The 23275-nt window shown below is 44.0% G+C and overlaps 2 protein-coding genes and 1 long non-coding RNA gene across 5 annotated transcripts in view; 2 read left to right on the forward strand and 1 right to left on the reverse strand.

Moving 5' to 3' along the window:
- Positions 1 to 20306, forward strand: part of LOC111448705 (pectinesterase PPME1-like) — a 24797-nt gene extending 4491 nt beyond the window's left edge. The window contains exons 2-3 of one of the 2 annotated variants that reach the window (XM_023088412.1): positions 8476 to 8877; positions 8950 to 9754. In XM_023088412.1, coding sequence (XP_022944180.1) covers positions 8476 to 8877; positions 8950 to 9558 — 1011 coding nt within the window. In that variant the 3' untranslated portion in view covers positions 9559 to 9754. Of the gene's footprint in view, positions 1 to 8475; positions 8878 to 8949; positions 19431 to 19502 lie in introns of those variants that run through there. The other variant, XM_023088413.1, reaches the window with a different exon arrangement.
- On the forward strand, positions 271 to 982 carry LOC111448708. The gene is made up of 2 exons (XR_002711472.1): positions 271 to 353; positions 608 to 982. It is a non-coding gene; the product is annotated as an uncharacterized LOC111448708 (long non-coding RNA).
- On the reverse strand, positions 9823 to 22902 carry LOC111448703 (pentatricopeptide repeat-containing protein At1g15510, chloroplastic-like). Of its 2 annotated transcripts, XM_023088407.1 has the most exons (3): positions 22352 to 22902; positions 10596 to 11799; positions 9823 to 10331 (listed from the first exon to the last, which is right to left on the reverse strand). In XM_023088407.1, exons 1-3 carry the CDS (start codon positions 22823 to 22825, stop codon positions 9838 to 9840), a joined length of 2172 nt encoding a protein of 723 aa, XP_022944175.1. In that variant the 5' UTR covers positions 22826 to 22902; the 3' UTR covers positions 9823 to 9837. The 2 variants fall into 2 exon arrangements, with proteins under 2 accessions (XP_022944175.1, XP_022944174.1); XM_023088406.1 differs by lacking the exons at positions 9823 to 10331; positions 10596 to 11799 and adding an exon at positions 20239 to 20883 and having other exon boundaries at positions 21148 to 22902.
- Positions 22903 to 23275: the final 373 nt, after the last annotated feature.

Consider the following 23275-nt stretch of genomic DNA (forward strand, 5'->3'; position numbering starts at 1 on the left):
AAAAAAAAAAAAAAAAAAAAAAAAAAAAAGTATTTCTCTTATGAAGAAAATGGGTAAGATTTTGTTCATATTAAAAGGCACTAGAAACTTATATTATCCTCATGGTCCCATCATATTGTATTTTCGGCCCATACTTAAGATCCAACACGGCCCAATAAGAAAAGGGGATAGGCCCAATAAGAAAGGGGGAATAGGCCCAAACTATAGCGGCCGACTTGAGGGGCCCGGCCCAACCGTCGTCTCCAAAATCTTCTTCTTCTCTCTGTTTACCAGTGTTGAAGGAGTTTTGGGCGGTAAGGAAGATTGGACGGCGCGTCGAGCTGTTGTTCCTCAACGACAACTACGAATCAGAGGTGTGTTTCTCGAGAGCTACGTTTTTCTTTCAATTTCGAAATTGTAAGATTACTCGGTTGGAATGGTTTTCTGTGAACTTATCATAATTCCAGTTTTTGGTGGGTTAATTTTAGAGTCTTAATGTGCGGGACTTAGCTTGATTCCAGTTATTTTCTCATTGTTAGGGCTTTGTTGTTGTTCCCTGAGTTCTTATAACTGATTTTGAAATTCCATTGAATTCTTAACTTATCGTTCGAGTATTTTGATGGAGCAGATGGCAGCAATGAATTGGCCGTAGTTGAATACATGGATGAGATGTATGAGTTTTATAAGCTTGGTTGATTGAAGTTCATCGCAAGTTTGAACTTATGAAGACTGTACCATGGAAGGAACTTCACCTCTATGATCATAGCATGAAAGTATGGAGAGATTTTGGCCTCAGAGGTAAATTATTTGTTTTTTTTCCTTTCTTTCCTTCACATGTGTACTGTCCTTGAAAAACTCTTTTGAAAGCAAAACATTGAGACGTTTTCGCACACTGTGACATATGTGCCACATAGTAGCTAGTTTAGGTTATAGGGCTCAAGAGTGGTGGAGAACTAACATCATACCTCACACTATACTACATTTTGAGATATGTTTTTAGACATTTTGAATCCTTCTTAGATGTTATTTTAGTGAGCAGACATACAATTTTGTGCATAGTCTATCGAGTATTTGATTGACATCAAACTTGGTGAGCTTTCATCTTTCATATAGACGGATTTAATTCTCAAGCAGCATGTCAAAACTCATCGAAATCCTGATTTCTAAGGTTATGGCCCGGGGCTCTACTCGACCTTCTTCGAGTTTGTCTTTGATACTCATGTCACCTTGTTGTCTCGAACCTTACATATGCATATGCTCACTTAGCTTGAATGCACTCTCTTTGCATATGCCTTAGGTGTTAACCTCGAAAGTCGGAGTTCCATAGAGAATTTGACGAGCTTTCATATTTCATAAAATCCCATGCCCAAATTCCCTCTGGAACCCCGGCTTTTGAGGTTAAGGCACGGGGCCCTACTCGGCCCTTCAACAAGTTTATCTACGCTTGTGTCTACTACTCATTGTCCCTATGTTTCTTATGTCTTGTTTTGTCTTGTTTTCTATTCAATGCACACGTTATATGGTGTGTTAGATGTGTTGTCCCTATTTTGCTTCAGTCTCATTTCCTCTTCAATGCACACGTTATATGGTGTGTTGGATGATGTACTGTCTCTGTTGGTCGCATCTTGATACTTTGAACCACATGCCCAAATTCTCTCTGGAACCTCGACTTTCGAGGTTAAGGCCCGGGGCCCTACCCGTCCCTTCAACAAGTATATCTTTGACACCCATGTCTATTACTCGTTGTCTCTACCTCTTTCTATTCAATACACACATTTTACGGTGTGTTGGATGCATTTCCCTATCTTGCTTATGCTTTGTTTTGTTTTCCATATGGTTTGTTGGATGATACATCATCCCTGGACACGTCAAAATCTTCTTTTCATTTACTAGGTAGAATAGTTAAAAGAGTTAAAAGTCAAAAGGACCTAAATTCACTTTGTAACCCCGAATTTTGAGGTTAAGGTTGGGGCCCTACCCGACCCTTCAACAAGATTATCTGTGGCGTTCATGTCTATTACTCGTTGTCCCTATCTTGCTTATGCCTCGTTTTCTATTTATATGGTGCATTGGATGGATTGTCCCTATCTTGGTTATGCTTTGTTTCCTTTTCAATTATATTTCCTTTTCCTTTAGAACAACAGGGGCCCTACTCACCCTTCAGCAAGCGTATCTGTGACACTCATGTCTACTACTCGTTGTCTTTATCTTGTCTCGTTTTCTATCTTGCTCATGCCTCGTTTCTTCTTCAACGCACACATTATATGGTGTGTTGCCCCTTAGTCGCATCATGACATTCTTCTCTATTGGGCATATGTTGAGGGTTACTGTATTGCTTGTCTCTTCATAATATGATTGGATTGTGATGCAATCCCATCAAGTGAGATTGCTTGATGTTGCATATTAGAACTCATTAAAGCATCATTAGGTTCGATAAAACTTGTTCCCATTCAATAGTCAAGAATTCTTGACGGTATTGAGTTGAACAATCTGTTCTTTGAATACATGGATTCAATGCCAAAGAATTTATGTTACCATATAGTATTCATCTCGACTTGGTGATAAATAAAGCATACACTTTTTTTTTGTCTTCACGTGATCGGATGAGCGTCGCTTGAGAGTAATCCCTTGTCTATCTTGCATGTCGGGGTCACGACCTACTTTTCCTCACTCAAATACAACTTACTTTTCCTCACTTAAATACGATTGTAACACTTCAACTGCATGCCCAAATTTCCTTTGGAACAGGCCTGGGCCCTACTCACCCTTCAACAAGCCTATCAAGCCTATCTGTGACGCTCATGTCTCGTTGTCTCTATCTTGCTTATATCTCGTTTTCTATCTTGCTCATGTCTCGTTTAAATACGATTGTAACACTTCAACTGCATGCCCAAATTTCCTTTGGAACCGGCCTGGGCCCTACTCACTCTTCAACAATCTATCAAACCTATCTGTGACGCTCCTGTCTCGTTTTCTATCTTGCTCATACCCTCTTCATCTTTTCAATGTAAATGTTATATGATTTGTTGGATGGTGCATCATCCCCTTTCCATCATGACACTTCAATTGCACGACCAAATTTCCTTTGGAACCGGCCCGAGGCCCTATTCACCCTTCAACAAGCCTATTTGTGATGCTCATGTCTTGTTGTCTCTATCTTGCTCATGTCTTGTTTTCTATCTTGCTCATGCCTCTTCAATGCACACATAATGACATTCTTCTATTGGTCGCGTCATGACATTCTTCTATATTGACACTTCATGTGGCCGCACTCATGTCTCGTTTTCTATCTTGCTCATGCCTCTTCAATGCACACATAATGACACTCTTCTATTGGTCGCGTCATGACATTCTTCTGTATTGACACCTCATGTAGCCGCGGACACTTCTTAAACGTCACTGTTTTGCTTGTCTCTTCATAATATGGTTGTGACGTTAATATGGGTGTATTGGATTGTGATGGTTGTGGCATAATCCCATCGTGGGTTGTGACATTTGCATCGTCCTCCAAGCTTGGTCTTCACGTGATTGGATGTCCCTTGTATATCTTACTAGGTAGAATAGCGATCAAATAGCTTCCTTGATTGTAATAGCTTAACCCATGTTCAAATAGCTTCCTTGATTATAAACCCATGATCAAATAGCTTCCTTGATTATAGCGCACTTTTGATAGTAGCAGACTTGCGACCCGTGATCAAATAGCTTTAGCCCAATCGCACTTTTGATCAATTGTGCTGCACTCACTTTGCACTCACTTTCCAGATTTGCGATTGTGCTGCACTCACTTTCCAATGACAAGTGAGTTAAGCCAATTCGTTCTTGCATCGCCTACGGCCTAGCTTCTAATATATTCAACTCAATTGCTTCTTGATTAAATTGAGTGAACGAAATTCCTATGACTCCAACAAACAAAGTAAATAGGGATAACACAAACATCGGAAATAGCATCGTATTATCTGATTCATAAGGATACGAAAAGGTAGTCTTAGTACAGAAATGGGGAATACTCACAAAAGGACGCATCATTTTTGTTACATTACTGTCCATTTGATATTCTGTTTTTTCCCCCCAAAAAAGAAGACCTTTGATTATTATTCATTGTTAATAGTGATAAGAAAGGAAAGTTTTTTTTTATTATTTTTTATCCTTCTTTACCCCATAATGAATATTGAATAGAGGGAATTATTTGTTTTTCCACTATATTTTTTAAAATAAAGGTTTAAATGTCCCTCAAAAATGCTCTTTCATTAACTCTGCTATAAATAATAAGAAGTTAGTCTACTATATTTTTCTTGATGCTTCTACCATAATAAGCACTTTTGATGGCTTGTGATTGTGCGGCACTCACTTTCCAACGACAAGTGACCTACAGCCTAGCTTCCTTGATTATAACCCATGATCATTCCCTAAATTAGCCCAATCGCACTTTTGATGGCTTGCGATTGTGCGGCACTCACTTTCCAACGACAAGTGACAAGTGAGCTAAGCCAATTCGTTCTTGCATCGCCTACGGCCAAGCGACGTATGCTCGAGCCTTTGGCCTCAATTTTAAGAGTAGAAAATAGAGATTTTTTTAAAGAGACGTTATATAAGCAAGAGACTTTCATCATCCACACCTGTTCTAAGACTATGCGTCTCATTGAGACTTTCTGACATCTCGTACTCAAAGAAACTTTTGAAAAAGGTGGTTTCCATTTTCTGGTCCGAAGACCGTTTTTCTTCCCTAACCCATGATCATTCCCTAAATAAGCCGATGTGAGACTTTCATCATCCAACACCTCCCCTAAGACTTTCTGACAAAGTATGCCTCCTTTTAATCAAGGCTCGACTCCTAGTCTTTTTTTTATTATGCCTTCGAAGAGACTTGATTCCTTTGTTCGATATTTAAGGATTTACCAATCTATTGGCACGACTAAGTTTAGAGTTGATACCATGTTCGATAATTAAGCTGTTAATGATCTCTTTTAGATCGTGAGCTATATAGAGATGCGTCTCATTGAGACTTTCTGACATCTCGTACTCAAAGAAACTTTTGAAAAAGGTGGTTTCCATTTTCTGGTCCGAAGACCGTTTTTCTTCCCTAACCCATGATCATTCCCTAAATAAGCCGATGTGAGACTTTCATCATCCAACACCTCCCCTAAGACTTTCTGACAAAGTATGCCTCCTTTTAATCAAGGCTCGACTCCTAGTCTTTTTTTTATTATGCCTTCGAAGAGACTTGATTCCTTTGTTCGATATTTAAGGATTTACCAATCTATTGGCACGACTAAGTTTAGAGTTGATACCATGTTCGATAATTAAGCTGTTAATGATCTCTTTTAGATCGTGAGCTATATAGAGATGCGTCTCATTGAGACTTTCTGACATCTCGTACTCAAAGAAACTTTTGAAAAAGGTGGTTTCCATTTTCTGGTCCGAAGACCGTTTTTCTTCCCTAACCCATGATCATTCCCTAAATAAGCCGATGTGAGACTTTCATCATCCAACACCTCCCCTAAGACTTTCTGACAAAGTATGCCTCCTTTTAATCAAGGCTCGACTCCTAGTCTTTTTTTTATTATGCCTTCGAAGAGACTTGATTCCTTTGTTCGATATTTAAGGATTTACCAATCTATTGGCACGACTAAGTTTAGAGTTGATACCATGTTCGATAATTAAGCTGTTAATGATCTCTTTTAGATCGTGAGCTATATAGAGATGCGTCTCATTGAGACTTTCTGACATCTCGTACTCAAAGAAACTTTTGAAAAAGGTGGTTTCCATTTTCTGGTCCGAAGACCGTTTTTCTTCCCTAACCCATGATCATTCCCTAAATAAGCCGATGTGGGACTTTCATCATCCAACACCTCCCCTAAGACTTTCTGACAAAGTATGCCTCCTTTTAATCAAGGCTCTTTTTTATTATGCCTTCGAAGAGACTTGGTTCCTTTGTTCGATATTTAAGGATTTACCAATCTATTGGCACGACTAAGTTTAGAGTTGATACCATGTTCGATAATTATGCTGTTAATGATCTCTTTGAGATCGTGAGCTATATAGAGTTGCTTAATTACTCAATTAAATTCCTTTTGCATTGTTACTCTCTTTCAAGATTTCAGTAAATATATATATATATATAATTCTTTTGATTTGTTAAGATTTCAAATCAAATTTATTGAAAATGCAATGGAAAAAGAGTTTATAATTTGAGGACAAGCTTTAAGAAACATTATTGTTGAAGGGAAAGAAAAGAAGGAATGAGCCAATAATAATCATGAACCCAATTGGGTGCAGAGAGTGTTAAAAATCTTACGCCCTCCCTACAGCTTGGGGGGAGGAAGCAGCCACTTTTGGGCCTGCACGTAATCAAGGCTGAGGAACGGTTTCACTTCTGCATCACTCAGCTGTTTGCTGAATTTTATGCGGCTGCTCGTCTCCGCTCCCGGCCCCGAACTCTTATATTCTCCGAAGAAAACCGTCTTGTCGAAATCAGGGTGGTTCATGTCGTCCCAGCCTTCAGGATGAAGGACGTCGGCAATGGTGGTGTACGCAAACACAACTCTGGACCAAGGCCTCCAGGATCTTGCCAAATAAGTGTTTGGCCCGCCCGTGCCTGTAATGCTGCAATGCGCAAACACATACCCACTGGGGTCGTCTTCCTTTTCTCTTGAATGCGCTGCAATCACTCCCAATCCCCCTTCTCCCACCACATTCAGCTGACTGTTCAAATACAGGGACGTTGCCTTCCCGAAGATGAAGTCCACGGTGCCTTCGATGAAGCAATCCTTGTACACATGCATCCCATCGTCGTCGCAAAGGGTGTCTTGAAACCCTATGAACTTGCAGTTGTAAATTGCGGCTTTATTCCCTCTGATTCTCGCCGCCAATGCCGGACCTCCTTTTCTCGCATCCGGTCTTGGAGAAGTGTTCTGATTTTATTCAAAAATTGATTAGAAAACGACACCCAATTAACCCTAAAAGGCATTTAATTAACAAATTACCTCGATCACGAGATTGGCAGCAACAAAATACTCAGCCTCCATGGTCAAAGTTCCACTGTACACGGTGCCGTATTTTTTGGAATCTCCATCAAATGTCAATTTTGGCATATTCTTAGGGGAACCGTAAAGGGTAATGAATGGTTTATTTCTCTCGATCGTAAGCTTCTCCTTGTAAACTCCTTCTCCAATCCAAATCACGACGCGGTGGGTGTTACCGGCTGGAACGCTGGCGATGGCTTCGGTGACAGTCTTGAAATCTCCACTTCCGTCGGCCCTTACTTTGACCACGGTGGCGTTTTCTTCAGCGGCCACAAGGGCTGGATCAAGCTCCGCCTTGCGAGCGCTTAAGGGCTTCACGTTTTCGGAAAACCAAGCTTCTAATTGCGACTTTTCTGCGGGAACCTCTGATGAAGGAGAGGCGGAGGTGGCGCCTGCGGGGGGATCCGGTGAAGTAGCAGCGGAGGGGCCTTCTGCGGAAACCGGTGTAGCAGAGCAGGTGCCTTCTGCGGAAGCCGGTGATGCAGCACCGCAGTTGGGTTCTTCGGAAACCGGTGGTGTAGCACCGAAGATGGCTGCGAAAGCGGCTAGGAAGATAACCAATCTGGTGAGAGCGACGGCATTAATGCAATATTCCATAGTTCTGTTTCTCTTTTAATTAATTAATTATTTTATTTTACTTTTTAAATCTGCATTTCGAATAACGGTGGGGTCCGTAGAATTGCAGGGAGCAGATGGGGATTATATAGCAGTGAAGCTTAAGAACGGAGCAGTTTATGCTTTCCGTTTTAGCTGCCGCAGTTTAAGAGATTGGTTAAACTACAATTAAACTAAATCTTAAATTAGACAATAAATTTTCTTTTAAAAATTATTTTATCAGATTTAACCAAATTCATTATTTCATAAACAATATCTCTAATGTTTCCCATTTTACGAGATAAAACAATTCTTTTTTTAAAGAGAAGCATATACTTTATTTCTCTTTTTAAAAATTTATTTGTTTATTAATTTTGCTAACTTGGTCTATTTATAAAATGAGTAACAAAAGATATATACCCTCTAAGTTATTACTACGAGGAGTACGTAAACATTTCTATATAGATTCTTCTAGTACTTGTACTTGTTTTAATACGCATGCCGAAAAATACAATAGGATCCGCCATAAACAAAATATGGAGTGACAGTGTAACATTAGAGTAACCTCTCTTGTTAATTATTTATTTCTTTATTTGGAAGAAAATAAAATTTTAAGATTACATTTCTTTTTGTTGGGAGGAAATAGTCTTCCACTGGATACGGAAAGCTAAAACTAATCCACAAATGTTGGGGAGGTTCTTATGGTTCACAGTGGGCCCCATCACCCTATATAATCCCACCTTCTCCATGCAATTCAACGTACTCATCCACCCATCCTCATTTTAATAATAAAATAAATCACTTGAATATGAATATTGCTCTCGCAACATTGCTCATCTTCCTCGCAGCTTTTGCACCCATCTCTTCTGCTACAACAGAGGTTCCTGCAGAGAAGTCGCAGTTAGAAGCTTGGTTTTCCGGACATGTGAAGCCCTTAGCCGACCGCAAGGCGGAGCTTGATCCCGCCCTTGTGGCCGCTGAAGAAAGCTCCACCGTCGTGAAAGTAAGGGCCGACGGAAGCGGAGACTTCAAGACTGTCACCGAAGCCATCGCCAGCGTTCCAGCCGGTAACACCAAACGGGTCGTGATTTGGATTGGGGAAGGAGTATATAAAGAGAAGCTTACGATCGAGAGAAATAAGCCATTCATTACCCTTTACGGTTCCCCTAAGAATATGCCAAAATTGACATTTGATGGAGATAACAAAAAATACGGCACCGTGTACAGTGGAACTTTGACCGTGGAGTCTGAGTATTTTGTTGCTGCCAATCTCGTGATCGAGGTAATTTGTTAATTAAATGCGTTTTAGGGTTAATTGGGTGTTGTTTTCTTATCAATTTTTGAATGAAATCAGAACACTTCTCCAAGACCGGATGCGAGAAAAGGAGGTCCGGCATTGGCGGCGAGAATCAGAGGTAATAAAGCCGCAATTTACAATTGCAAATTCATAGGGTTCCAAGACACCCTGTGCGACGACGACGGGATGCATGTGTACAAGGATTGCGTCATTGAAGGCACCGTGGACTTCATCTTCGGGAAGGCAACGGCCCTGTATTTGAACACTCAGCTGAATGTGCTGGGAGAAGGGGGATTGGGAGTGATTGCAGCGCATTCAAGAGAGAAGGAAGACGACCCCAGTGGGTATGTGTTTGCGCATTGCAGCATTACAGGCACGGGCGGGCCAAACACTTATTTGGCAAGATCCTGGAGGCCTTGGTCCAGAGTTGTGTTTGCCTACACCACCATTGCCGACATCCTTCATCCTGAAGGCTGGGACGACATGAACAACCCTGCTTTTGACAAGACTGTATTCTTTGGAGAATACAAGTGTTCGGGGCCGGGAGCGGAGACGAGCAAGCGTGTAAAATTCAGCAAACAGCTGACTGAAGCACAAGTGAAACCCTTCATCAACCTTGATTACGTGCAGGCTCAAAAGTGGCTGCTTCCTCCTCCCAAACTATAGGCTTTCACAGTTGCAGGAAGAGTGGCAGTATTCTCACATACACCAAATACCTCTCAGCAATCGATTGGTTCATCGTTAATTACCTCATTCATATTCTTTTTTTCTTTTCCCCTTAACAATAACATGTCTGTAACCTCATCCATTCATATTGAATTGTAATGAGATGAAATAAATAAAATTCTATTTCATGGACACTGCAAACCTGGTGTATCCAAACCGATTAAACGCACACTAGACTGTTTGTTTATAATGAATTCGACATTGTAATAACCTACCGGATCAAACGAATTCTGCCAGTAAACCACCTGATTCAAATCCCTCTGCTCGATCATCAACCACAAAAGCATGCAGCTGGTCATGAATCTGAACCCAACTACAGCCAGGGCTCTTTTTCGCTCCTCTAGACTTCATAAGTTCCCTAATCCTGTTTACCTCATCCCATCTTCCTGTTTCTGCATGCATGTTTGCAAGAAGAATATAGTATCCACAATGCTGAGGCTTTAGCTCAAATAAATGCTCTGCTGCCTTGCACCCTAGTTCAACGTTTCCGTAAATTCGACAAGCACCAAGTAGAGCTCCCCAAATATTTGAATCGGGCGCTATCGGTAGTCGCCGAATCAGCTCTGCTGCCTCTTCTACGAAACCAGCACGCCCGAGTAGATCAACCAGACATGTATAGTGCATTTCAGTGGGTTCAAGATGTTGAGCTAGCATCTCGCTCAAGTATTGCCAACCACGTTCAACTAGTCCTCCATGACTACAAGCTGACAGAACTGCAATATACGAAACTAAATCATATTGCACTTTATCATCCCTCATTGCTTCAAACATATTAATTGCAGTTTCCAACTCTCCTATCATTCCATACCCTAAAATCATAGTATTCCAAGATGCTACATCTTTGAATAGAATTTGATTGAAGATCTTACAAGCAAGATCAATTCTTCCACATTTTGTATAAAAGTCCAAAAGGGAGTTTGAGACAAATAGATGAGGGTTAAGATGATTTCTTAATGCAACACCATGAATCTCTTTACCTTGCTTGACTGCAGCTAGGTTTGCACATGCTGATATGACCCCCATAAAGGAAACGACATCAGGCTTTTTACCAAGCAGCCTCATTTCTGAGAACAAATTCAGAGACTCCAAGCAATCGTTTGTTTCGGAATATCCTGTAATTAATATGTTATAAGAAACTTCATCTTTATGGGAAGTGTTAAAGACGTTTCGAGCAGAACGAAAGCAACCACATTTTGCATACATGTCGGTCAGAGCATTGGTTACAAACAAATCAGATGTTAGTCCTAAACGAACGCCCATGCCATGTATTTCTTTGCCAGGACCAAGGTGACCCAAACGTGCACAAGCAGGAAGAACATTGGTAAAAGTCACTGCATTGGGACGTTCTCCACTCTCTTGCAATAGTATTACAAATCTTATTGCTTCCAACGCGACCCCATTTAGAACATAATTAGCTATCATAGCGTTCCAAGAAACTATGTTCCTTCCATCCATGTTGTGGAATATGCTAGATGCCTCAGTTGAATGACCAGACTTGGCATACATATCGATCAGGGAATTTGCAATGAAAAGATCAGTTTCTGTTCCCATTCTCATACTGAACCCATGAATTTCTTTTCCTGCTTTGAAACATTCAAGCTCAACAAACACAGGAAGAATGCTCGAAATGGTGACCGAGTTCGGTTTAGTTCCTGCATCGATCATCATCCTAAAAACATCCAAGGCATCCCAGAAATGACCCTTAAAAGCTAGACCATTGATGATTGAATTCCATGAGACTTCATTCTTCTCAATTATCTCATCAAAAACTTGCCATGAAGCTTTCACACTCCCACATTTCCAATACGCATCCACAAGTGCATTGCAAGAGGTTACCAAAGAATCCAAACCAACTTTCACAATGTAACAATGAATTCGTCTTGTCATCTCCTCGTCTTCAAGGCCAGCAGAAATGGGTAAAAGACTAATAACACTCACCAAATTTGGTTGAATTCCGGACCTCAAAGTCATCCAAAAGTAATAGTTACGAGCCTCCCTATAATCCCCATTAACTGAAAGGAGCCCAATAACCGTATTCCACGAGACGACATCTCTCTCAGACATTTCATCGAACACCTTTTTAGCATCATTTAAGAACCCACAATTCCCATACAGCATCAACAGCGTATTGCCAACATAGACATCAGAATCAAAACCCAACTTAAACACAACCCCATGAACCTCCATACCCTTGCAAAAGCGAATCAGAACATATCTTGAGAACAAAAGGAAATGTATGGTCATCGAGTTGAACACCGAATGGAGGAGCGTGATTCTAGGGGCCATTGTTTTGGCAAGTTGAATAGCTCAAGTGGTTAGAGTGTCGACCTAACAACACACCGGTCTCAGGTTCGAGTAGAAGAAAATGCAAAGGGCGAAAATAAGCACATCTCAGGTTCGAGTAGAAGAAAATGCAAAGGGCGAAAATAAGCACATCGTGGGGTCCATCCCGAGCAAGCTCGCTCACTCCTCCACGCCGCCGTCAAGTGCCGGCATCTCGTGATGACGGGCGTCGAGTTGTCGTTGAGTGAGTGATCAGGGAGACAACGACCGCCGTCGTTCAGTACCCGATGTTGACAAGGTCCAACTACAACGAGTGGGCCTTGTTGATGCGCGTCAACCTACAGGCGCAAGGGTTATGGCACACTGTCGAGCCAGAGGAAAGAGAAACAATCGAGTATCGGGAGGATCGGCTGGTGTTCGCCGCCATATTTTACGATCTGTGTACAGCGAGTGCGGGAATCCAACATCGAGCACCTGCGGAAGGAGTGACCGGAAGACTACGTAACGTCGAGCAGCGGAAGAAGAAAATATCACTTCAGCTGTTGACAAGGAGGGTCGTCTACTCCTCACGGAGGAGGAATGGCTTGCACGCCTAAAGCTCCGGCGACAACACCGGCGAGAGCAACGGGTCCTCCTCCAGCCGCAAAGGCGGTAAGATGCCATGGATGTCCCACGGGCGCACGCGCGGGAAAGATGGGAATCAAAAGAAGGAGTCGACCAATGGCAGGCCGATCCAATGCTCGAACTGTGGGAAGAGAGGACACCTGAGCAGAAATTGCTGGAGCCAATGGCAGGCCGATCCAATGCTCGAACTGTGGGAAGAGAGGACACCTGAGCAGAAATTGCTGGAGCGCAAGCAAGCTGAGGAATAAGGAGAAGGCCGTGAGCAGAAATTGCTGGAGCGCAAGCAAGCTGAGGAATAAGGAGAAGGCCGTGAGCAGAAATTGCTGGAGTGCAAGCTGAGGAATAAGGAGAAGGCCGTGAGCAGAAATTGCTGGAGCGCAAGCTGAGGAATAAGGAGAAGGCCGTGAGCAGAAATTGCTGGAGCGCAAGCTGAGGAATAAGGAGAAGGCCGAAACGGCCCATGTGGCTCAATCCTCTAGGAAGAGAGGATACCTGAGCAGAAATTGCTGGAGCAAGCTGAGGAATAAGGAGAAGGCCGAAACGGCCCATGTGGCTCAATCCGAGGAGGACGAGCCAGCTCTCTTCATGGTAACTGCATGCGTCCCCAATTTCGATTCCAAATCCGACGACGATGTTGAACCCAAGAAAGAGCTCCAGTTGGGTCTAGCAAAGATGGCACCAGCTGATTCAACTGGAGGAGGAGCGAGTGTTCGCTCAGATCGGCGAAAAGGACGCTCAACATGAGCACCAGCAATGGATCCTTGACACAGGGGCAACAAACCATATGACCGGGGCTAGATCTGCGTTCTTCGAGCTCGACTCGGGGATCCGTGGGACGGTGAAATTCGGCGACGGCTCCGTCGTCGAGATCGAAGGGCGCGGTGTCACGGTCCTACATTCTTGACCGTGCGGCGTCGTGATCTATACATGCTCACGACCAGCCTTAAGGGGAATTAAGCCCCATTATATTTTTCGCCCCGGCTTTGTGGCTTCGTCGGACCTTAGGCGAGGTTTGCCTTCGCCAATCGAACATCGCTTGTGCGGAATCCAAGCTTGTTCAACCACACACGCCGCCCGTGCGTGTATGTTCAATCATCTGCGACACATCCGACTTGCCTCTACGCTAGGCCAACCCATTCGGCTCGACCTTGTCTCTGCTCGGGCCAAGGTCTCTCAATACAACGTCGCATCTCATCTTGCCACCTCGATCCCCATCGACAGGGTCCATATGTCTTGACGCCATCCCGAGTCTCGGGATGTCGTCGCTTATCATAACTCGTTCGGTCATGCCATCGAGAATGGGCCCACGTGTCGTTCATCTCATCGGGACTTCCCGAACATCCATCCATCCGGGTTCTATCGAGGCATAGGCCCTCCCGTGCCCATGCCGAGTCATTTGCGGATACCGTACCGGATAGCGGGTGTATGTAGCAACCTCCGACACGCGGGCTAGGGCGCAATACCGGCACACCCGTGCCGTCCGGTACTGTCCTTCAAAAACCCATTTCAAAGGAAGTCGCCCCGAGACACTCGTCTCGGCACGCTCGCCCACACTGTGACACACGTATGTGCCACAGGGTAGCTCACTTAGGCCACAGGGCCCAGGGGTGGTGGAGAGCTAACACCATGGTACCCTATAGTACATTTTGAGCCATTTTCATTCTACCAGGAGTAGACATGATTTTCGTGAGGTGTCATACGGTGTCGTGCATTGTCCGTCCAATGTCCGATTGACACCAAACTTGGCGAGCATTCATATTTCATGGACGGACTTAACTCCCGAACCGCATGACCAAATTCCTTCCGAAACCTCGACTTTTGAGGTTAAGGCCCGGGGCCCTACCCGGCCCTTCAACAAGCCTATCTTGTCCTTCATGTCTATGCTGATGTCTCTGTTATGCTTGTGTCTCAACATGTCTTCAATGCCCACTTTGCGTGGTGGTGTGTTGGATGATGCATCGTCCTCCTCGATCGCATCATGGCATTCTTCTACGTTGGCCCGCATATGGTCGGATGGGCGTCTCTTGAGGGACGCCCCTTTGCTTGTCATGGCGTGAGGGTCACAACCTACTCTCTTCATAGTAAGGTTGTGACACGCGGCACCATCCTGTTCGTCAGTAAGGGAGGCGAGCATCGCAAGCTGACCGACGTCTACTTCATCCCGAGGCTCAAGGCTAACCTTGTGAGCCTGGGTCAACTCGATGAGACAGGTTGGTTCATTTTCATCGAGCGCGGACTACTGAAAATCTGCGATAATCAACGACGGCTGCTCACGCAGGCAAGGCGCACCACAAACCGTCTTTACATCCTGGAGTTAGAGATAGACCAACCCGTTAGTCTCTCGGCCAAGACCGAAGAGGTATCTTGGAGGTGGCACGCAAGGTACGGACACTTAAACTTTCCTGCCCTAGAAAAGCTACAGAAGAAGGAGTTGGTGCACGGCTTGCCAGAAATCAAAGGCGTGAACAAGCTGTGCGACGGGTGCCTCATCGGCAAACAGAGGCGCACACCCTTTCCGTCTCGAACAGCCTACCGAACCGATGAGCCATTGGAGCTTGTACACGGCGATATTTGCGGGCTCATCAAGCCGGCGACCCCAGGCGGTAAGAGTCTCTTCCTCCTGTTAGTCGATGACAAAAGCCGCTTCATGTGGCTGACTCTGCTGCAAGCGAAAAGTGAGGCGGCAGAGGCGGTTAAGCGCATTAAAGCGCGAGCGGAGGCCGAATGTGAGAAGAAGATGCGAGTGCTGCGCACAGACCGAGGCGGAGAATTCACCTCGGCAAGTTTCAGTAAGTACTGCGACGAGATCGGCATACAACGGCACCTAACGGCGCCCTACTCCCCCCAACAGAACGGAGTGGTAGAGCGCCAAAATCAGACCATTGTCGGGACAGCGAGGTCATTGTTGGTGACGGCCGGGATGCCTAGGAGATTCAGGGGAGAGGCAGTAATGACGACTGTCTATCTCCTCAATCGGTCACCAACCCGAAGCCTCGACGGGAAGACGCCATATGAGGCTTGGTACAACAAGAAACCAACAGTACATCATTTTCGCGTGTTCGGCTGCGTCGCATACATGAAGGTAACACGTCCCCATCTCGCCAAGCTCGATCCCAGGGGGCTGAAGGTCGTCTTCATCGGCTACGAACCCGGGAGCAAGGCGTATAGACTCTATGATCCTGTAGGGGGGCGAGCTCACGTGTCTCGCGACGTCGTCTTCGACGAAAGCACCTTCTGGCAGTGGAATGATGTGATCGAGGCAGATCGTAATCCAAATCAATTCACGGTGGAGTACCTCGTCACCGAGCCTGAAGAAGGAGGAGCCCAGCATCAGGAGATGTCACCGCCGCCAGCAGGTGCACCACCTGAACCAGTGGAATTCGCAACACCACGGACTGCGGATTCGACGCTGGATGCCGATCACGATACTGATCTGGAGGCTAGGTACCGGAGGATGGATGACCTAGTGGGAGGAGGTGAACCACCTGGACTAGCAGCGCGCGAGCTCGAGAAAGTGGCCGAACTACATGCCGTCAGTGCAGATGAACCAAACACCTTCGTCGAAGCAGAAAAGAACCCGTGCTGGCGGAAGGCAATGCAGGAGGAGATGACATCCATCACTGAGAACCAGACGTGGAGTCTGGAGGATATGCCACCGGGACACCGAGCCATAGGGCTCAAATGGGTCTTCAAACTGAAGCGCAACGAAAAAGGAGAAGTTGTGAAGCACAAGGCTCGTCTGGTGGCGAAGGGCTACGTCCAGAAGCAAGGAGTGGACTTCGAAGAGGTATTTGCGCCAGTAGCAAGGTTAGAATCCGTTCGTTTCTTGCTTGCAATTGCAGCACATCACTCTTGGGAGGTTCACCATATGGACGTAAAGTCTGCTTTCCTTAACGGAGAGTTGAAGGAGATCGTCTATGTTCGACAACCACCTGGCTTCCTGGATAACGACAACCCTAATAAGGTACTGCGCCTGCACAAAGCACTCTACGGGCTTCGACAAGCCCCACGAGCCTGGAACGCGAAGCTCGACAGTACCCTACTGTCACTGAATTTCAAACGTTGTGCCTCTGAGCATGGCATGTACACGTACGGCCACGGCAAAAAGCGACTGATCGTGGGAGTGTACGTCGACGACCTCATAATCACTGGAGGCGACGTGGGAGTCCTCGGAAGGTTCAAGAAGGAGATGTCGAAAAACTTCGAGATGAGCGATCTCGGTGTGCTCAGCTACTATCTCGGCATCGAAGTGCAACAGAACTCTTCCGGCATCTCCATCTGCCAAAGTGCATACGCGAGGAAGCTGCTGGACACAACTGGGCTTGTGGACAGTAATCCTACCAGGATGCCAATGGAGGCCCGACTTCAACTAAGGAAGGCCGGCACTACGACGACAGTCGACTCCACCAATTACCGCAGCATTGTCGGGAGTCTGCGCTATCTGGTAAACTCTCGTCCTGATCTTGCTTATTCTGTTGGATATGTGAGCAGGTTTATGGAAGCACCTAGGGAGAAGCATCTAGTGGCTGTCAAGCGCATCCTGCGCTATGTAGCCGGAACCAGAGGCTGGGGCGTAAGATACTGCGCTGGGAGCGGAAAGGAGAAACTCAAACTGGTCGGCTACAGCGATAGTGACATGGCCGGTGACGTTGATGATCGTAAGAGCACCAGCAGAATGATCTACTTTCTCTCAGGCGGCGCGATCTGTTGGCAATCAACAAAACAGAAGGTAGTTACTTTGTCTTCCTGCGAAGCAGAATACATCGCCGCTTCGATGGCTGCAACTCAAGGGATCTGGCTTGCACGACTAATGGAAGAACTCATCGGGAGAGAAAGCGATCCACCAATGCTATACGTAGACAACAAACCTACGATCTCCCTAATCAAAAATCTAGTTTTGCACGACCGGAGCAAGCACATAGAAATCAGATTCCACTACATTCGAGAATGTGCAGATCGAGGGCTCATCAATATTGATTTCATCCGAACAGAGGAACAACTTGGAGACATTTTCACCAAGTCCCTGGCGCGGGTGAAATTTGAAGAACTACGCTCAAAGATCGGAGTTCAAATAATAAGGTACAGCTTTTAGGAGGAGATTGTTAAATAAAAGCCCTGCCTTATTTAGTTAGGTTTGTAAAAACATATGAGTTCACGCGAATGGAGGAGTGTGATTGTAGGGGCCATTGTTTTGGCAAAGTGGGCAAAGTCTTCGTTCACTTATTCTATTTTTGTATATTTGGTTTTTCTATTTTTGTAATTAGATTTGTTATTTAAACGATTCAACTGACGTAAAATAAAATATCGAGTCTTCAGGAATCTCTCACTCTCTCTCCTTTTACTTCCGCTAATTTTTCCTTCGAAGAAACCTTCGTCAAATTTTTCGTCGACACTGTCTTCCGAATTGCCAGAGCCAACAATCGAACCATCCTGTTGTATGTCTCCAACCCATCAAGCGTCCCATTCCCAGCAGTGGAGTGAGCGCGAATCAAGGTATTCCACAGGAACGCAGTACGACAATTCTGGACAGTTTGATGGAACAGAGTACAGAACGATTCTGGGTGCTGAAACTTGGCGTAATTAAGAATAAGGGAAGCACAGAGTGATACACTATGAGGAAGCAAGCCATTGAGAAGGCAAATGGCGTGGACTTCTTTGGTTTGACGAAGCGATTGAGCGTTGAAGCACAGGGTGAGGAGGTTGATGTGAACGGAAGAATTTGGCTCTGTTCTTCGAACGTAGTTTCTGAATTGGAATCGAGCGATTTGAGCGAAGTGAAATCTAAAGCTTCGAATACAAAACTGTAACATTAAGGCGGGGAATATGGCGGAATCATGAATGCAAGAGAGGCCGTTTGCTGTAAATTAGCGAATTTCGGCATTGCTCCGTGCGGCCCGCCGGTTACTCTAAGAATGTGTGTCAGGTTGGAGGGTAGTTTATAAACAAATAACACTCCAAACCCAAAATAAAGATATGAAAGTTTATGATCAAAAGTATATAATATCGAAAATTTCAATTATTATTTTTTTAAATGTTTGTACATAAAATTTAGCCATTTAAATAATATTTTGACATTAAATTAAAATATACTGAAACATAATAAATTATGTTAAGAAAATTAAAAAAATTAAGGATGTAATTAAGGAACATAATCAGAGTTTGACATTCCACTTAATATCTGGACTTTGAAAAAGGGGAGTTTAGAGTAATTAGAGGGGAAATGAAGGGTATATTAGAAAATATATATATTTTTTGTTTGGAGGAAATAGTCGTCCACTAGATACGGAAAGCTAAAACTAATCCACAAATGTTAGGGAGGTTCTTATGGTTCACAGTGGGCCCCATCACCCTATATAATCCCACCTTCTCCATGCAATTCAACGTACTCATCCACCCATCCTCATTTTAATAATAAAATAAATCACTTAAATATGAATATTGCTCTCACAACATTGCTCATCTTCCTCGCAGCCTTTGCACCCATCTCTTCTGCTACAACAGAGGTTCCTGCAGAGAAGTCGCAGTTAGAAGCTTGGTTTTCCGGACATGTGAAGCCCTTAGCCGACCGCAAGGCGGAGCTTGATCCAGCCCTTGTGGCCGCTGAAGAAAGCTCCACCGTCGTGAAAGTAAGGGCCGACGGAAGCGGAGACTTCAAGACTGTCACCGAAGCCATCGCCAGCGTTCCAGCCGGTAACACCAAACGCGTCGTGATTTGGATTGGGAAAGGAGTTTATAAGGAGAAGCTTACGATTGAGAAAAATAAGCCATTCATTACCCTTTACGGTTCCCCTAACAATATGCCAACCTTGACATTTGATGGAGATGCCAAAAAATTCGGCACTGTTTACAGTGGAACTTTGACCGTGGAGTCCGAGTATTTTGTTGCTGCCAATCTCGTGATCGAGGTAATTTGTTAATTAAATGCGTTTTAGGGTTAATTGGGTGTTGTTTTCTGATCAATTTTTGAATGAAATCAGAACACTTCTCCAAGACCGCATGCCGGAAAAGGAGGTCCGGCATTGGCGGCGAGAATCAGAGCGAATAAAGCCGCAATTTACAATTGCAAATTCTTAGGGTTCCAAGACACCCTGTGCGACGACGACGGGATGCATGTGTACAAGGATTGCGTCATTGAAGGCACCGTGGACTTCATCTTCGGGAAGGCAACGGCCCTGTATTTGAACACTCAGCTGAATGTGCTGGGAGTCGGGGGATTGGGAGTGATTGCAGCGCATTCAAGAGAAAAGGAAGACGACCCCAGTGGATATGTGTTTGCGCATTGCAGCATTACAGGCACCGGCGGGCCAAACACTTATTTGGGAAGATCTTGGAGGCCTTGGTCCAGAGTTGTGTTTGCCTACACCACCATTGCCGACATCCTTCATCCTGAAGGCTGGGACGACATGAACAACCCCGCTTACGACAAGACGGTTTTCTTTGGAGAATACAAGTGTTCGGGGCCGGGAGCGGAGACGAGCAAACGTATAAAATTCAGCAAACAGCTGAGTGAAGCACAAGCGAAACCCTTCATCAACCTTGATTACGTGCAGGCCAAAAAGTGGCTGCTTCCTCCTCCCAAACTATAGGCTTCCACAGTTGCAGGAAGAGTGGCAGTATTCTCACATACACCAAATACCTCTCAGCAATCGATTGGGTTCATCGTTAATTACCTCATTCATATTCTTTTTTTTTTCCCCTTAACAATAACATGTCTGTAACCTCATCCATTCATATTGAATTGTAATGAGATGAAATAAATAAAATTCTATTTCATGGACACTGCAAACCTGGTGTATCCAAACCGATTAAACGCAGACTAAACTGTTTGTTTATAATGAGTTTGACATTGTAATAACCTATCAGATCAAACGAATTCTGCCAGTAAACCACCTGATTCAAATCCCTCTGCTCGATCATCAACCACAAAAGCATGCAGCTGGTCATGAATCTGAACCCAACTACAGCCAGGGCTCTTTTTCGCTCCTCTAGACTTCATAAGTTCCCTAATCCTGTTTACCTCATCCCATCTTCCTGTTTCTGCATGCATGTTTGCAAGAAGAATATAGTATCCACAATGCTGAGGCTTTAGCTCAAATAAATGCTCTGCTGCCTTGCACCCTAGTTCAACGTTTCCGTAAATTCGACAAGCACCAAGTAGAGCTCCCCAAATATTTGAATCGGGCGCTATCGGTAGTCGTCGAATCAGCTCTGCTGCCTCTTCTACGAAACCAGCACGCCCGAGTAGATCAACCAGACATGTATAGTGCATTTCAGTGGGTTCAAGATGTTGAGCTAACATCTCGCTGAAGTATTGCCAACCACGTTCAACTAGTCCTCCATGGCTACAAGCTGACAGAACTGCAATATATGAAACTAAATCATATTGCACTTTATCATCCCTCATTGCTTCAAACATATTAATTGCAGTTTCCAACTCTCCTATCATTCCATATCCTAAAATCATAGTATTCCAAGATGCTACATCTTTGAATAGAATTTGATTGAAGATCTTACAAGCAAGATCAATTCTTCCACATTTTGTATAAAAGTCCAGTAGGGAGTTTGAGACAAATAGATGAGAGTTAAGATGATTTCTTAATGCAACACCATGAATCTCTTTACCTTGCTTGACTGCAGCTAGGTTTGCACATGCTGATATGACACCCATAAAGGAAACGACATCAGGCTTTTTACCAAGCAGCCTCATTTCTGAGAACAAATTCAGAGACTCCAAGCAATCGTTTGTTTCGGAATATCCTGTAATTAATATGTTATAAGAAACTTCATCTTTATGGGAGGTGTTAAAGACGTTTCGAGCAGAACGAAAGCAACCACATTTTGCATACATGTCGGTCAGAGCATTGGTTACAAACAAATCAGATGTTAGTCCTAAACGAACGCCCATGGCATGTATTTCTTTGCCAGGACCAAGGTGACCCAAACGTGCACAAGCAGGAAGAACATTGGTAAAGGTCACTGCATTGGGGCGTTCTCCACTCTCTTGCAATAGTATTACAAATCTTATTGCTTCCAACGCGACCCCATTTAGAGCATAATTAGCGATCATAGCGTTCCAAGAAACTATGTTCCTTCCATCCATGTTGTGGAATATGCTAGATGCCTCAGTTGAATGACCAGACTTGGCATACATATCGATCAGGGAATTGGCAGTGAAAAGATCAGTTTCTGTTCCCATTCTCATACTGAACCCATGAATTTCTTTTCCTGCTTTGAAACATTCAAGCTCAACAAACACAGGAAGAATGCTCGAAATGGTGACCGAGTTCGGTTTAGTTCCTGCATCGATCATCATCCTAAAAACATCCAAGGCATCCCAGAAATGACCCTTAAAAGCTAGACCATTGATGATTGAATTCCATGAGACTTCATTCTTCTCAATTATCTCATCAAAAACTTGCCATGAAGTTTTCACACTCCCACATTTCCCATATGCATCGACAAGTGCATTGCAAGAGGTTACCAAAGAATCCAAACCAACTTTCACAATGTAACAATGAATTCGTCTTGTCATCTCCTCGTCTTCAAGGCCAGCAGAAATCGGTAAAAGACTAATAACACTCACCAAATTTGGTTGAATTCCGGACCTCAAAGTCATCCAAAAGTAATAGTTACGAGCCTCCCTATAATCCCCATTAACTGAAAGGAGCCCAATAACCGTATTCCACGAGACGACATCTCTCTCAGACATTTCATCGAACACCTTTTTAGCATCATTTAAGAACCCACAATTCCCATACAGCATCAACAGCGTATTGCCAACATAGACATCAGAATCAAAACCCAACTTAAACACAACCCCATGAACCTCCATACCTTTGCAAATATCAAGCGAATCAGAACATATCTTGAGAACAAAAGGAAATGTATGGTCATCGAGTTGAACACCGAATCGAACCATCCTGTTGTACGTCTCCAACCCATCAAGCGTCCCATTCCCAGCAATGGAGTGAGCGCGAATCAGGGTATTCCACAGGAACGCAGTACGACAATTCTGGACAGTTTGATGGAACAGAGTACAGAACGATTCTGGGTGTTGAAACTTGGCGTAATTAAGAATAAGGGAAGCACAGAGTGATACACTATGAGGAAGCAAGCCATTGAGAAGGCAAATGGCGTGGACTTCTTTGGTTTGACGAAGCGATTGAGCGTTGAAGCACAGGGTGAGGAGGTTGATGTGAACGGAAGAATTTGGCTCTGTACTTCGAACGTAGTTTCTGAATTGGAATCGAGCGATTTGAGCGAAGTGAAATCTAATACTTCGAATACAAAACTGTAACATTAAGGCGGGGAATATGCGGAATCATGAAAGCGGGAGAGCTTGCGGCCCTTGCTCTGTGCGGCCCGCCGGTTCCTCTAAGCAGGTGTGTTAAACAGTAAATTTCTAAAATTTCAATTTTTTTTTTTTAAACGTTTGCCCACAAAATTTAGCCATTTAAATAATAGATTGACATTAAATTAAAATATATTGAAACATAATAAATTATGTTGATATTTTAGGGATCTAATAATCAAACACACATATCAATCATGTAGGATTCATCATTAATTAGACAATTTTCAATAATTTTTTAAATAATAAAATAAATAAATAATTGAACTGCCCAAATTATGGCAGTGGTTGTAGCGGGAAGTCTTCTAATTAAAAAAATTAAGGATGTAATTAAGGGACATAATCAGAGTTTGACATTCCACTTAATATCTGGACTTTGATTAACCGACACCTTCTCTT

This window comes from Cucurbita moschata, unplaced genomic scaffold, assembly GCF_002738365.1.
Source record: "Cucurbita moschata cultivar Rifu unplaced genomic scaffold, Cmos_1.0 Cmo_Scf00010, whole genome shotgun sequence".
Classification (NCBI taxonomy): domain Eukaryota; kingdom Viridiplantae; phylum Streptophyta; class Magnoliopsida; order Cucurbitales; family Cucurbitaceae; genus Cucurbita; species Cucurbita moschata.